General features: G+C 32.2%; 1 protein-coding gene across 1 annotated transcript; it reads left to right on the top strand.

The window, feature by feature from the left end:
- Window positions 1–4,317: 4,317 nt before the first annotated feature.
- On the top strand, window positions 4,318–9,830 carry LOC123882034 (probable flavin-containing monooxygenase 1). The gene is made up of 5 exons (XM_045930813.1): window positions 4,318–4,943; window positions 5,640–5,880; window positions 6,660–6,838; window positions 7,388–7,737; window positions 9,162–9,830. Exons 1-5 carry the CDS (start codon window positions 4,485–4,487, stop codon window positions 9,502–9,504), a joined length of 1,572 nt encoding a protein of 523 aa, XP_045786769.1. The 5' UTR covers window positions 4,318–4,484; the 3' UTR covers window positions 9,505–9,830.
- Window positions 9,831–17,393: the final 7,563 nt, after the last annotated feature.

Raw genomic sequence — 17,393 nt, 5'->3', positions numbered from 1 at the left:
ATTGACTTGAGCCATCTTCTTTTACAAAGGAAGTTGTTTTGGATCTAAGCTTAAACACAAACTCAAAACTAGTTTGAGAAGCTTATACAAAATACACTCAATACACTCATTAATATTGTGATCCAATAGGTTGATAGAGAGCTGAAGTGTGAGTGGTAAAATTGAGAGACAAAGATACAACCACTTAAAAGTGGGTTGTGTTGAAAAGTGGTATCTTGAGAAATTTGTTCGTAGAAACTCAAATGTTGTTTGAGAAGCAAATAGAAACACTCAATAAACTTAGAAGTATGATGTGAATGAATAGCTTGAGTTTGAGTGATGAAAGAAGAGCTTTAGGACTTGTAGACAAAAACAAGTAATTGATGATTTGTAGCTTGAAGTCTTGCTCTTTCTCTTGGATCGATCTGCTTGCCTTTTATGGATGCAACCTTATGTGTGAGTCTTGGCCTTCAAGTATATCAGTTAGAGAGCAAATTATAGTTGTTACTCAGTGCCAAAGATGCTTTAGACAGCTGCTGCAAAATTGCCAGATTCTCTGCTCATTCTTGAAATAGTCTTGAACTGAATTTTGCTTTGATCCACAAGAGCCAAAGAGATGTGAGCTGTGGCAAGTACAAATGAGTTGTTTCCTGCTTCCTTCCAATGTCAGAGGTCAGATATAGCCGTTTGGAACTTCAATAAAAAGAATCATGACAGTTGGAGGTGGTTTTGCAAAACTGTGTGCAGGAACATTCTTGAAACATTCTTGAGTTTGAGTGATGAAAGAAGAGCTTTAGGACTTGTAGACAAAAACAAGTAATTGATGATTTGTAGCTTGAACTCTTGCTCTTTCTCTTGGATCTGCTCGCCTTTTATAGATGCAACCTTATGTGTGAGTCTTGGCCTTCAAGTATATTAGTTAGAGAGAAAATTATAGCTGTTACTCAGTGCCAAAGATGCTTTAGACATCTGCTACAAAATTGCCAGATTCTCTGATCATTCTTGAAACAGTCTTGAACTGAATTTTGCTTTGATCCACAAGAGTCAGAGAGGTGTGAGCTGTTGGCAAGTACAAATGAGTTGTTTCCTGCTTCCTTCCAATGTTCGAGGTCAGATATAGCCATTTGGAACCTCAGTAAAAAGAATCATTAAAGTTGGAGGTGGTTTTGCAAAACTGTGTGCAGGAACATTCTTGAAACATTCTTGAACCATTCTTTGGATATATATCAGCAAGTGTGATGAAGCTTCATCCTTCTTTCCTTGTGATATGCAGCTGTTCAGTAGGCTTAAGGACACTTCAGAAATAGGTTTAGCTTGGGAATAAATCAGCTGGAAAAGTATCAAAGCATGTAGGACAAAAGAGTACTTGTTATGACACATGCATTAAAGAATGTTCCTTGTGTGTACTTGACTCAAGTGCATCATAACTCATAGATCAAAACTTGTTGTTGCATTTTGATTGGCCTGTGATATATGATCATATATTTCCATTGGATGATCAATACCATAAAAGATCATGAAAGATCAAACTGATAATTCATTGCATGAATTATGAGTTATGACTAGGAAATGTATATGCTCAAATTCCATCAATATTGTTGATCCCAAAAGAGATTAATTCTTGTAGAGATTTGATCCACTTTTCCTTTGTAAAAGTGCTTATTTGTTTTGTCCTTAGTTGACTTGAATGATCACAAAGCACTTAAACCAAAACGTGCTTATATTCAAAAGTGCAGTCTGTCTGTTAAGAATGTTCTAAGATCATTCTTGAAACAGTATCTCAAGATTTTCTTAAAGAGGGATCTTCATGTTGCTGCAAAACTTTCCACAATTCCTCTTGATGTTTTGCACACATTGTTGCTTGTTCATTGAGTACTTTGAGATGCTTTTAGTGGAGGCGTGAGAGTACTCATCATGAGGATTATCATTTTCTAGCTTAGACAATGATTGAAACTTTTATGTCTTGTGGTGTATAAGCTCCGTTGTAAATTCATGGAAAATCATTCTTAGATCATTCTTGTCTTGAGAAGTTAAGATGAAACTTTGAGTAGGTTTTGAAGATCTTCAACATATGCATCATTTCCATTGATGTTAATTGTAGTAGTAAATCCTCAAAGCTTGTAACAAAACTCAATGTGAGCTTTGACATGATAACATCAAATATGTTCTTTTGTAGCTCGTGATGCAAGTATTTCCATCAACTATGATCTTCATATTCTTCCTTGAATCTTTAATACTCATTGTGAACCTTGTTGTGATGAGGAAAACTATTAACCATGAAACTTGCTTTCTTGCTTGAATCTTCAAATGAAACCTCTTATGATTCAAACATCCTTTAAAAATCTTCATGAAGCTTGTAATGCTATTGTTATGATCATCAGATGTTATTCTGATTCTTTCATTGTTTGAGTATATAAAATGCACTTGTTAATGTGAGTGGCTTCTAGTTTGCCCACTTTTGTCATTACCTATCTTTCAACAAAAACTCAAGTGCAAGCATCAGTAGATCACCGTTCATAAAACTTAACATTTATTCCATAAGATTTGTTGTCATTAAAACATACGTCAAAATGGTTTTGACCTCAACAATCTTCCCCTTTTTGATGATGACAAACCTTTTGAATAAATCTTATGTTTTATGGATGAAAATAATAACAAATGCAAGAATGTTCGTAGATATAAAATTAAGCTCCCCCTAAACACATGCAAGAGTTTAATTCTTATCATTCTAATTAAACTCCCCTAAATACATGCAAGAGGTTAATTCATAACATTCTTCATTAATTAGTTTCATCTAACATTTCTCTCTCATCATATATATCTCCCCCCCTTTTATCATCTATCAAAAGGTATTGGGAATAATTTTAAATATGAAGTGCAATGATAGGATTCAAATGTAAGAAACATTGCATACATAGAGCATGAAGTTGAGAAGCTCATTCATATATCAAACTTATCAAGTTTGCATTTAAACATTAAAGTACATAGCATGTATGATCATCAATAATAATTTCAATCACAACATGAATAATGATTAAATCACATGTAAACATATTTGATTTTTAAAGCTGCTGTTATACATTCTCAATTTAAAAGAGGATTTTGACTTCAAAAATATTGCAAGTTCTAAAGAAACAAATATTCTCAAAATTTAGAAAAAAACTCCCCCTAAATCTTATGAGATGAATATTCTCTAAAAGTTTCAAAATAATTTGGGTAGAGGTAACTTTTTCCTTTTAAAACATGATCATTAAAAAAAATGATGGACAAGACTATGTTTTGGTCATTTTAACAATAAAATATAATGTAAAATTGTCCAAAAACTTTGAAATTAGAGAGAAAATTGCGCATATGAAAATGCACTTGTTGATGTGAGTGGCTTCTAGCTTGTCCACTTTTGTCATTACTTATCTTTCAACAAAAACTCAAGTGCAAACATCAGTAGATCACCATTCATAAAACTTAACATTTATTCCATAAGGTTTGTTATCATTAAAACATACATCAAAATGGTTTTGACCTCAACAAATGTAATGATTTTTTACGGTAAATTGAAATTATTATTACTCCCTCCGTCCCAAAATAATTGTCACATTTTACTACTGCACACTTGCCGATGCATAATTTTGATAATTAATATCTTTAGTTGTGTATTATTAAAAATTATGAAAAATTGATATTTTGATAGTACTCATCGAGACAAATTTAACAAGATCTCATATGCTAATATTTATCTTTATACATTAGTAAAATAATATGGTCAAAGTAGCTTGTATGAATAGTACAAACAGTCAAATTGTGACAATTATTTTGAGACGGAGGGGGTAATATGGATTAGTCAATACCTAAAATAAATTTCAACAATAAGCTACGTGCTAAACTCCCTAAACAACCACATTAACACTATAATGATATTAATCCTTAATTAAATCCCTACCTATTATATTTTTTGGTGTAAACCAATTAGAGCAACATGCCAAGACAAGTCTGTTTCAATCTTATATCCAAACCTAATCAATCCAATGAGAAACTTTAATACACTATTGGTGCACCCCCACACTTATAAAGGGCACCGCCCCTGTACCCAATCAATCCAATGGAAAACTTACACTATTGGTGTACCCCCTCACTTATATAGGGCACCGCCCCTGTACCCAATCAATCCAATGGGATACTTTAATACACTGTTCTTTCCTTACATACTATGTATCTTTTCATGTTCACGTACCACAAAAATTGACACACGTGCTATTAAACTATAGATTCTTAATGAGCCTCTTATCTATTCTCAATTGGATCTTGTCATCAAAATCCAAGAAAACAATGTGCAGTTTACATAAATTTAGTGAGACATAAAATTTCAACGAGTAAAAAACAATGTGATAAAAAAAGGTGATACAATTTTTCTTCTATATATAGTGATAAGGATAACCTTTCACTCCCCACACACAAATACACATTTTGAAAAACCAAATAATAAAGTCCAATTTCTTTTCTAGCACACTATGGCCACCCATGACAATCCACCAATTATGGTGTCAAAAATTGGCATCATAGGTGCTGGAGTTAGTGGCATAACCGTAGCAAAATATCTATCAAACTACAACCCTATTGTTTTTGAAGCCACTGATTCAATTGGTGGTGTTTGGAGACATTGTTCTTATAGGTGTACTAAGCTTCAATCACAAACATGGAATTATGAATTCAGTGATTTCCCTTGGCCTGAAAGAGAAAGTTCTGATTACCCTTCTCATGCTGAAATTTTGGAATACTTGCATCTTTATGCTGTTCATTTCAATTTATTCAAGTATGTTAAGTTCAACACTAAGGTGGTCGAAATCATGTTTGTTGGAGATAAAGATGGTTTTGATTTCGGACGCCTACCTGGTGACCATGGAAATCCACTTCCTGGTCGTCCTGTGTGGGAGCTTTCTGTTCAGAGTAATGAATCGGATGTCATTCAGGTCGTTATTCACTCTTAACTCATACTCACTTCAAATTCATCACGTATATAATATTAACTAAGATTTTAAACAGTAAAATGTCTTCGATCACAATCTGAGTCACAACATAAAAAAAATTATGATGTTTCGTGACCATGACCTGAGAACAGTTAAAAAACGTAAGACTACATTAATTAAAATTTTGAAGAAAAAAAGAGAGTCTATGATCGCGATCTAAACCGAACATCAAGTGTTTTGATACTTAATGGCCACAACGTGACCATAGTTAAAATTGTCTTAGCTGCATTTGATTGCAATTTTTACAACATCAAGGATTGAGACACAACTATAACTTAAATCCTTGACAATAATGGATTGATAAGGTGTATAAAATAACAACAAAACTTGACATAAAAGAGTAAACATGCATAGAATTCTGATAGCAACATAATACATGCAAGGGTAACAATTGGTAACAAATTGAAAAAATAATAAGAAAGGAAAAAACTAAAGAATGTCACTTTTGTAGAGAGAGATAAGAAAAGTGAGTATAAAATCTATCTATATTTCAATAATTTTAATTTTAATTTTTTTTAAGATTTTAACATCTTTTGTTATTTAACATGCAGCAAAGCTTTTAAATTTTTACTTGTTATTTGGTATTAATCATTTAACTGAGAAAAGTAATTATTTTACTTTGCCTACTTGATTTTTCAGCGTTACCACTTTGAGTTTGTGGTGGTTTGCACCGGAAAGTATGGAGACATACCGTTGATGCCGACATATCCACGCAACAAGGGCCCTGAGGTTTTCAATGGTAAGGTTCTCCATACCATTGATTATTGTAAACTTGACAAAGAAGCTACTAGTGACCTTGTTAAGGGAAAGAAGACTGTGGTTGTGGGTTACAAAAAATCAGCTATTGATCTAGCTATTGAGTGTGCACAGGCAAATCAAGGTAACAATTTGCTCTAATATCATTTTTATTTTATTATTTGGGACCTCTAAAATTTTTATATTGCGGCTACAAATAAAATTGTTAACTATAAGTTAAATATTTTATGTGCATAATAGTAATATAATTGTACATAAAAAGAATAATCATAGAACTATTATAAAATCTCGCAACATTCAACCTAGAAATAACTAGCTTATCAAAAAAAAAAAAAAAAAAAAAAACCTAGAAATAACTAATAATGGTTAGTCAAAATTTAGCATGACCCATAAAAATTTTATGTTGTACAAAATATCAGTCTTTTAATGAATTTATTACAGTAATAGGATGAGAATGATTATTTTAGAATTATCTTTATTGAACTTAAATAGTTATACATGTGTATGACACTAAATAATTATGTTTATTTACTTTTGGTAATGTCGTTTCAGGTCTTTTATTTCTAAATGGTTAGATTGATATCCTGATAAAAAATTATTACTTTGACATATCTAACATGCATGTGTAACAACTAAGTGATTTATCTCAAATAGTTAGTAAGATCTCCTTTCTTGCCCAAAATTATAAAAATAAATAAGATCTCCTTAAAATTACTAGAGTTCTCTTTTTCTGAAAATCAGAGGATTGGGAAAAATAATATTTGCATTTGGAACAAAAAAATTGCAAGTACTTATGAAGTTAATTATGATGGATATATCAAATTTCAAACATTATACTAAAAACTGTGCTTTTTGCTTTTCCAAAAAAAATACTAACAACTGTGCTTTTAAATTGTAATGAAGGACCTGAAGGGCAACCATGCACTATGATAATAAGGAGTTTGCATTGGACACTTCCCCATTATAGGATGTGGGGAGTACCATTTTTCATGTTCTATGCAACAAGATCTGCACAGTTCCTCCACCCTACACCAAACCAGGGTTTACTTAAAAGCCTATTATGCCTCTTATTATCTCCGATGGTAAATATGATTTTAATTAATTCATTGTTAAATGCATTTTTTTTTTGTCTATTAGTCTATTGACTAGACTTGCATTTTAAATGTAGAGAAGTGTAAAATCTCAAATTTGAATCCGGACCACTGGCGTCTCTATAGCTATCAATTGAATTGTACTACTAGATGTTTTTACTGTTGGAAAAAATGCAATTAACAACAAAAATTTAGAGACAGCAATATGTATTGAAAGAGATGGTAACATTGTTTTGAGAGTTAGTCTAAACATGTGAGCACACATAAACTTAATATAATATCTGATATCGACTCGAAGATTCTTCTTATAGTGGATCCAAATGCTCTAAGACACCGGAATACATAGGATGCCTATTGGGGTCAAATACCCTATTTAGAAGAAAATAAATTATTGATGTATTTTGTTTAATTATTGTCTCTAATTTTGGCTATAAATATTCTTTTTTAATAGGTTTTTTGACATTTCTAAAAAAAATTATTAGTTTATATTTTTTGCAATTAGAAAAGTTTGATTTTTTTTTATTTAATGTCATTGAACAGAGGCGTGGCATTTCAAAGTTCATAGAGTCCTACTTGCTTTGGAAACTTCCATTAGAGAAGTACGGGTTGAAACCTGACCACCCTTTTCAGGAAGATTTTGCATCTTGTCAAATAGCTATAACACCTGAAAATTTCTTCAATGAGGCTGATAAGGGAAAAATAGTCTTCAAAAGGGCATCAAAATGGTGGTTTTGGAAAGGAGGAATTGAATTTGATGACAACACTAAAATGGATGCTGATGTTGTTCTTCTTGCAACTGGTTATGATGGGAAAAAGAAGCTCAAAACACTTTTGCCAGAGCCTTTTTCTAGCTTGTTGGAATACCCTTCTGGTATCATGGCATTGTACAGGTAAAGACAAATTTTTTATTTTTGACTTGTCGTTTTTATATGTTACTTCTTTGTCCCTCCAATCAATATACTAAATCATAAAAATACTCACACATAACCACAAAACCTAATACAGTAATAGTTGTGAAGAAACTACTATATTCATTCTTAGATTTAGAACAATCCATTATCTATTCAGCACACTAAAGTAGTTAGTTCTGTTGCTGACATAATAGATGATATAAAAGAACTAATATATCACTAATTTATTAATATCTTTTTATATAAAAATATAAGACTTTATCAACTCTTCCACCACTACATTGGTCTCTTTAGTCTCTTTTCAGTTTTCACATTTACAATTTGGTAAATTCTTTGGTACACATATTACATTGGTATATTTGTTGAGGTGAATGATTCTGATTGGTTTACAAATAATATTTATTTATTTTTCTATATTAATATTATTTGTGGACCAATCACAATCATCCACCTAAGCTGTACCGATACATATCCACATAATATGTGTACCAAAGTGTTTACCTAAAATTATTGTTAATTATTACTAATTCCTAAAATAGAGAAACTTCTTTTATAGTGAGAATGTCCTTGTTGTAGTAAAAGTTAAGTAGAATGACTAATAAATATAGAAAAATAGTCATTTTTACATGAAAAGATAGGAGAAAAACACACGAAACTTTATGGTTGATTACTTTTTCAATCATCGTTCGTATTATCCATTATACTAAAAAAATGATTGTTTGTATGTCCACTCAATAAAAATTTGAAAGAGACATTAGTGGATTTCATACAAGATTTGCTTCCCACTAAATAGCTCTCATGATTAGTACTACATGATTGGTTAACATATTAACAAATAAAGTTATTATTGAAATAAAATAATGAAACTTTTTTAGTTTATTTTTTTTAGTAAATCCTCTGGTTTTTAGGGGAAGGAGTTCCCGTAATCTATAGTTCGATTGCAAGGTAAGTAAAATTTGATCAAGAATTATTCCTACCAAAAATCGAACTCAGTTCTCTCGAATGATTCATCATAGGAGACTCATTAACTATTTGAGATCAATATCTTAGTTTTTATTTTTATGTTTTTATATTCTAAAACAATAGATAAATTATTTTAATAAACGGTTAGTTGTTATTATGTTAGCATTTTCTCCTTCATCAGAATTTGAATCAGGTTTTTTTTTTAACTATTTCAACCCTTTGTTCAAACCATTTGAACTAGGCAACTAGCCAAACCCAAAAACAATATATAATTTGTCACAAACATAAAATGAGCTTTAGGTACTAAACTATAGAGTATTTTTTCTAACCAAGCTTCATTTCTGTTTTACTAAACTATTTCATCCCTTTGTTCAAACCATTTCTTTTTTCTATACTATAGTTGAGAATGAATAGTCAAGTTATGATGTATTTTGTGACAGGGGAACTATCCATCCATTGATTCCAAACATGGCCTTTATGGGTTATGTTGAGAGTGTTTCAAATCTTTACACTTCAGAGATACGTTCCATGTGGCTAGCTGGACTAATTGATAAAAAATTTAAGCTTCCAAGTGCTGAGAAGATGCTTTCACAAACAATGAAGGACATGGAAGCAATGAAAAAGTCTACTAGGTTTTATAAAAGGAACTGCATCACAACTTTTGGTATTAACCATAATGATGAAATTTGTGAAGATTTGGGTTGGCATACTTGGAGAAAGAAGAACTTGATTAAAGAGGTATTCACTCCTTACACTGCTGGTGACTACAAGAAGGAAGATTGAGATTTTATTTGGTTCATAACTATGGTATTTATTATTGTTGCATTTAATAATATAATTTTGTGTAAGAAAAATAACTTGTGTGTTTGGTGTCCTTTTAAAACTAGAATGAATAATTGATGGACTAGTTTTTCATTTAAAATTCTTACCCCTCAATTTTTCACCGCATTATGATAAATTTAGGTATTAAAAATGTGGGAGTACCTGTCTCTGTTCAACCACTCTTGATTATTATGTTTTACAAACTAAGTTGTAACAATTTCCAGTATATGTCAATGTTGTTTGAGATTAATCATAATGGTAAATGAAGCATGTTATATCAATTATAATCTCTTAGTTCTCCAAATGAGGTTAAAATTGAAACTATATAAATATATAATAGATAGTTATATCTTCTTTGGTTGATCAAATTAGATAGATAGTGATATCTGTTGGATCATAAAGGGGAGCACAGAGTGGGATCATCCACATTGGGCTAAGACCAACAACACAAATGAGTTGGACACTACATCTTAACCTAAAACCTTAAGACATTAGGTTTATGAATCCTCTCGTTTATAAAATGTTCAACCTTCACTTTTTGAAGCAATGTGAGACTTCTAACCTCACACTTGCTACACAACAATTTCTGACTATAGCAATAGATTATCTTGGGTAGCAGTGTGCAGGATTAGCTCATTGGATTATTCCAAAGATTGGACTCATTTTGCTTTAATGAGTTGTAAGCCCAATAAAATACAACAGAATTTGTTACAATTAACTTGATGTAGAGACGATATATGTTAGAATTTACTAATTGAGTAGAAAAGTTGAAAGATGTGATCTCAAATAAAATTAGTTGGAAAAGAAGTGTGTAGAAGTCATGTTGATTGAGACCTATAAAGAGGATAAGGTTCTCACTTGTAAGAACAAGTCAAAAAATTATAGCTTTTCATGAACCAATAGAAGGATTTTTTTACTAAATTATCCACTTATTTTCCTTCCTCCCAAAAGTTTTCTAAGGCCTCCTTCTAATAAAAGGGTATTAAAGCTTGGGTTTATGACTGAAAATGGTATGCATCCTTTCAAGTTCAACAACTAAGAAAGTAACTCACAATAATTTAAGTATTAAAATAAAGACTTTCGTAGGAGTACATGATGTCTAGAAAATTGTTTAGAAAGACTACACTGAGCTACTGCTAAGAAAAAGAAAATGGATAGTTTGAAGGATTCAAGAAAATAAAACATAAAGCTCTTTTCGTCATCTACCAAACATTACAAGGTGGAAGAAGTATATGAACAAATGTGAGTCTATTACTAATTATTTATCAAGAATCCAAGCCAATTAGAGTAGAAATTGTGAGAAGTTGGAAGAAGTAGGGATTATAAAAAATTATTCGTCGTTGAAACCAAAACTCAAGCATATTGTTGTGATGATTATTTAAAACAAAATTGGAGACTGATGATAAAACAACTTCAATGATCGTTACAAGTTTAGGAAGAAAAGCACAATTAGTATGAGATCACTAAGAAGCTCTTCAAGATACAATTAGAGGAGAAGAAAGCCTATGCAAAAATAAGGAGACGAAAGAAAGTAGAGGAACCAAGAAACGCCAACAACATTGAGTTAAAGGTTAAGGGAAATGTGGACATTATAAAAGTATGGGGATCAAATTTCATCAACAAAGTTATTGAGAAAGGAGAATGCTCCGAACAATGATTTGTAAGAAGGCATTCAAACACAAGGTATGATAAATGTCAAATTCAACATTGTAATTGTCAAAACATTGTGTTACCACTATCCATCAAACTATATATTTTCCAAGAATAGAGTTGAGGACACCAACAATTATTTGGAGGAAAAAATAAGTTTGAAATATTACTTATATCAGCAATATTGGAGAAAGGAGATTTAACACCAGTTATTTTGGCCAATTAACACTGATTTTGATACCAGTGTATAAGCTTCTAGAGTGGTAACTATGGATCTTATCTTTTACACCGATTTTAAAATCGGTGTCAAAAGCCACATTTTAAACCGGTTTTACAACCATTGTTAAGACTGCATGGGCTTTGAAAGTGGACATTGTTTGCTTATGTTATTCCTACCCAGAAATATCCAATTTTGACAACAATTGGCACCATATGTGCCCAGAAATTCAAATTTTAGATAGCAAATTATGCTATATATATTAAACAATGTATATAGAAGCGCACATATATATAACTATATAAAACAATATAAAAAAATAAGTAAATTTATCTATAGGCTTTTCTTAATTGCCGTTGTTTTGTTGTACCTGAATCTTTCTCTTCATTTTATTGTTGCGGGCTAACTGTAATGTCTGCTTTTGTTGCACCTCAACCATTTGCAAAAAGAACCGGACTCATTTTATCGTTGCACCTTCAATGTCTGCTTTCAATTGCATCTGTCTCGTATGGTGATTGATCATTAAATATCTACAAGTTAAAAATATAAATAAATTAAACAAGTGACATGATTTTTATTAAACATATATAATATAGTATCTACATGTTAAAAATATAAATAAATTAAACAAGTGAAAAAAATCACGATTTCAAGTGCATACTGGCTTGGCTCTACACATCAATTCTCACTAGTTGCTGACAAAAGAAGTCAAATTATTGCATTATTATTATAGCAAAAGAGTAAGAATTTTCTGCAATTTAAAACAAAACAAATGAGCGATATGAATTATGGAAAGGAATGCCTTCATCAGAGCAGAACATCGAAAAATCTGCTGCAAGACAATCTAAGTCTATTAAGTCATAACAAGATGTAATTGCACACAAATACTAAATGTCGAGGAAAGAAGCAACAACATATGACTATGACAAGTTTGAATCAAGTAAGAAACCAATCAATGAGAGGGGAAATGTACAGAGCATGTCCTCACCATACAACATTTGTTGCAACCAGAAACTAGATACGTATTAAACAATGTATATACAACATTTGTTGCAACCGGAAACTAGTTTTGCAATCTTCTTAACCTAATTGAAAATCAATGTATACTGCTCCAATTAGTGGATAGAGAACATTGTTTTTTCTGCAATGGAAAATACATTTATCATTAATATATAAATAACCTCAATAGCACAAGATGTGCAGAAAGAGTTTCGGCACAAAACAACAAAGTCTACAAAAACTCTCTCATTCAGTACCTCCATGATACAACATGAAACTCCCTCCCAGCTTAAGAAACGAGATTAAAATCCAAAAATTCACAATGAATGCCCCTTTTATGATCAAAGATACACACACAATTTTAGTATTCTCTAACATTCCATTTACATGCATTCAATGCCACAAAAATTAGCACATACTGACCCATGTTGATTTGAACTCTGCTGCATCACTATGTCATACCAGAAATTGAATATAGACCGAGTGTTAGACCTACATGCAATTTTTCAAGACCGTGAATAACTCCTTACTGATAAACCTTTCCACCACAGAAAATCCCTGCTTCTTAAACCAGATTCATGTCCCCAGGGTGGTGGAAATTTGACATTATGCATAAGTAGATAGAGAGCATTGTGATGTGTTCCTGTAATGCTTATCATCTGAAACATAAGTTTGGATTGCCTTATTTGAGTTTATCTATTGACATAACATTTTGTAAAACTGTTTGGGAGAACTTAAGAGAACAACTTATGACATTGTTCATAACTTGTTTTCAGCTTGTTTTCATAAGTTATCCAAAATAGCTTATGAAAATAGCTTATAGCTTATACAACATCAATTTAACTTTTTTTTATTACTTAAGCATTTGTCCTATAATCTGCAAATAAGTTGTTTATCCAAATAAACTATTAGAATTTGAGAGGCCTATACTCAACCACAAAAGCTAGCTTGAGAGTTGAGGTTTGCACCACACTTATAAAGGCTATCTATGTCATATCTCTAGCCAATGCGGGACTTCTAACACACCCCCTCACGTCCAGAACTGAACAAGCTGGAACGTGGGATCAACAACAACGAGTGGCCCAAATATGGGAGGTCTCCACAACAAACAACAAATGGATCTAGGATAAGCTCTGATACCATATTAGAATTTGAGAGGCCTATACTCAACCACAAAAGCTAGCTTGAGAGTTGAGGTTTGCACTACACTTATAAAGGCTATCTATGTCATATCTCTAGCCAATGTGAGACTTCTAACACAAACAATGTCTACTAAGTTAGATTTTGCAAATTTCTTGAAAGGGGATTCCAAAATCTTAATAACACACCAAACCTCCCACCCTAACATGCATAATAGAATTGATAGAAAATTAGAAATAAATCAACGATGCAAGGAATATGATACGCATTCAGATTTAAAAACCCTAATTTGTTTTTCCGTAACAACATGGATGATCAAAATTCATTGAATCATATTTTGAAAACATATTTTGAAGGGAATGAATCATTGAAATTAAGACATGAATTTACACGCAGGAGAAAAAAACGCAAAAGCAGGCTTACCGGACCGAAAACGGCGGAGCAACCTGGAACAACGACGGCATATAACCGACGGTTGACCGCGGAGTAAAGAAGATAATGGGATTGTAAATAGTGTGTGAGAGCGGGAGAGAGAATAAGCTGAGAATGTGTGGCGCGAGCAGAAATCAATATGAATAAGTTTTAGCTTAATTGCAATTTTAGCCCTGGAATTTTAAGATCTGGCAATTTTGGCTCTTCAAATTTAAAAATAGCTATTTTTGTTCTTTAACTACGAGAAATAGTACTTATTTGGTATAAGTCCAAGAAAAAAGTAATTAGGCACACACTTAAGAAAAAAATGACTAAATAATATCACTATTTTAAGAACAAATTTATAAAAGTCACACTATGATGTGAAAAAAAGTTTTAAATTAAAAGTGCATATTAATTAGTCTCTAAAACGATAGGATTACATAAGCTTCGGGTCAAATAAGCATGTATTCAAAATTTACGTCTCGTTGAACATAGTTCGGTTGGTAGGAATATTGCATATATTATGCAGAAATTGAGGTTTAAATCTTAGTACTCTCACTTATTCATCTTAAAAATAAATTTTTTTATCACTAATGTTAAGATTCATGATATCAAAGTAAAAGAAGAGAAAAGTTTGAGAAATCTGTAATGAAACTAATAGAATTGATACAAATGAATGTGTCAAAGTATAAATGAGTGCAACTTCTATCTTATATACTAACTAGCTAATGGATCTATACTAACTAGATAATGGGTCGAACTCTATATAGCTCAACAGCCTCCCGCAAGCTGGAAAGTGTCACAACACTTCCAGCTTGGGATCACTAATACAAAGGTACATCAATATAAAGAAAATACAATGAAATTTGCCATAATACATCGGCTAGAAAACAACAACTAGTAGTGCTTAACCACCATAAGGAAGAAACACAATCCATCAAAGCCAACTAAGGGTAGAAGCAAATCAACAAAGCCAATTAAAGCACAAGGCTTAACCATCAAGAGCACTCAATCACTCAAGATAGAAGCAAAAAAGAGAATATCAAAAGGGTCTGATGTCTACAAAGTGAAGCATCAATACTCAAGTCGTGCTAAAGGTAATTAGCTCATCTAAGGACCAACAAATCAAGGAGAAAGATCAAGTAGCATGGTTGATGGCTAGAGAGTAAAGCATCAATACCAATGTTGTGCTCAAGATGAGATAGCACATCAAAAAGAAAACCAAATAACCACTTGACAAAGCAAGCAAATTCAAGCTGCTCAAGAGAAAGCATAAAAGCAACAAAGCCAATATGGCTAAGTACCTGCCTAAAACAGGGCAACAAAGAGTAGATTAAAGAGTTCAAAACCGGTCTTGAATCTTCACAATACGAGAAAAACTAGCGGCAACCACAAAGGGCATTCAAATAAGACTAAACTCCAACACTTGTAGGAAGCAAAACAGAAGCAGTGAGGTACCAAACAGGACAAGAAACCACTAATATGGGACTATGAAAGAGGAGATAAGCTAAGCATAAGCCAAATCAAAAAATGTCTCCAATCTTCAAATTTCAAACTATCAGCAAGCATAAGCCAAATGCATAAAACTGAGGACAAGCAACCAAGCTGCTACTAGACTTGAACCTTTAGACTCCAAATTGGATAACCATAACAGACCTAAATACTTGAACCAATTTAATAGCTTCCAAGCCATAATCCAAAGTACAGGTAGAACCAGCAGCCAAATTCCAATCCAAACTTTTCAAGTGCTCAAGTAGAACAATATTACTGTACCAAATCTCTATAAACCCTTCTCAACATATGTAGCTTGGCATAAAATTCAGATGACAACTTTTGGAGAAGATGCATTTTAGTAACCAGATTAATAGTAAACTTGGTAACAATGAACTTCCAACTTGAATTTCCATATCACAACAACTAACTCTATATCATTTAATCTGAACCAGTCTTGGATAAAACTTCACAGAATTGACAATTTGCAGGAAATCATTGATCAATTAATAGTAACTGTTAGAGCACGTCAAAATCAGAACAATTACTAATGCCAAGCTTCCGAAGCACACAATTGTGCATCCAAAATACCAGTGATGTAGAAAATCACAACTAATTCCAAAACCAATCTTCAATAAGCAGCTGGAACTATACTTAAAAGAACATTCAAAGCCAATGAATCTCTGATCAAAAGTAAGCTAAAATTGATCAAAAAACCAGCCTCTGATGCATATTTGTCTCTAACTTCATTAGAGCTTAAAAAAAATCAATGACAAATTGTATCACAATGCTTCAAGATGAAGACCACTAATCACATACGAGTAGCAAAATCAAAGAATCAAACTATCAAATCATCATCCATTGAAAGAATCAAAACTGAATCTTCGGCAAAACTTCAAGAATCGAAAGATACACCACCAAACCGACAAATCAAATAGCCTAACCTTCAACAGAATTTGATGAACAATGTAGACAAACCTCAAGGATTGAAGAGAGCAAAATTCAATTCTGCAATCAGTATCTTCAATGGTGACAATAACACCACTCACAATGAATCCGAAACTCAAGAATCGTCAAATCATATCCACCACAAGATCGAAAAGAACCGCAATCTCACCAATAACTGCCGCCAATGCCGGTGAACTCAAAGAATCAAAGTAACATAATGAAATAACGAACTGCCACAAGTTTTTAACGAAGAAATATACAAAGAATCATCGAAATTGAGATTCTCATCTTCGTCTCCTTGAATCATTATCGAAAATAACACAGCACCAGAAACAGAGTGCAGATGATATGCGATCGAAAGCGAAAATGGAAATCAACTGAAATTCAATCAAAATGAAGTCTCAAACCCTAGAATTTGGGGAAAATGATGAATTAAAATTGCGAATAAAACAAAATCGCAATCAAACACGGAACAAGAATCAAAAAGAAGAGAAATCAAGAAGTCAGATCAAGAACATGAATTGGAATCACGAAAAACGCAAAACCAAATTGAAACGGGAAATGAGAAAAGAACTAAAATCGAAAACTGAAAATTGAATCAAGATTGAAGAATATTCTGAAAGGAATTAAGAACCATGGACAGAGAAGAAAATCGAAACTGGAAAATGAAAAGTGAGAATGGAAGGAAAAATAAAATCCGAGAGTTGAATTTTCTCGGGAAAATTGCAGCGGAATTATGGCTCTGATACCATGTTAAGATTCATGATATCAAAGTAAAAGAAGAGAAAAGTTTGAGAAATCTGTAATGAAACTAATAAAATTGATACAAATGAATGTGTCAAAGTATAAATGAGTGCAACTTCTATCTTATATACTAACTAGCTAATGGATCTATACTAACTAGATAATGGGTCGAACTCTATATAGCTCAACAACTAATCTACTTGAAAAGTTGGGCTGTGTATAACAATCATGAAGGGTGTTTGCTAGA

This window comes from Trifolium pratense, linkage group LG4 (assembly GCF_020283565.1).
Source record: "Trifolium pratense cultivar HEN17-A07 linkage group LG4, ARS_RC_1.1, whole genome shotgun sequence".
NCBI classification, from domain to species: Eukaryota; Viridiplantae; Streptophyta; class Magnoliopsida; order Fabales; family Fabaceae; genus Trifolium; species Trifolium pratense.
The sequence above is the reverse complement of the archived record's forward strand: the minus strand, read 5'-3'. Positions and strand labels throughout refer to the sequence as shown.

What these genes read in the sequence shown, in the direction of transcription:
- LOC123882034 (XM_045930813.1), top strand. Translation starts at nt 4,485, where the DNA reads ATGGCCACCCATGACAATCCACCAATTATGGTGTCAAAAATTGGCATC. An exon ending in GCCTCTTATTATCTCCGATG is followed by an intron (nt 6,839 to 7,387) that starts GTAAATATGATT and finishes GTCATTGAACAG; the next exon opens with AGGCGTGGCATTTCAAAGTT. An exon ending in GGTATCATGGCATTGTACAG is followed by an intron (nt 7,738 to 9,161) that starts GTAAAGACAAAT and finishes ATTTTGTGACAG; the next exon opens with GGGAACTATCCATCCATTGA.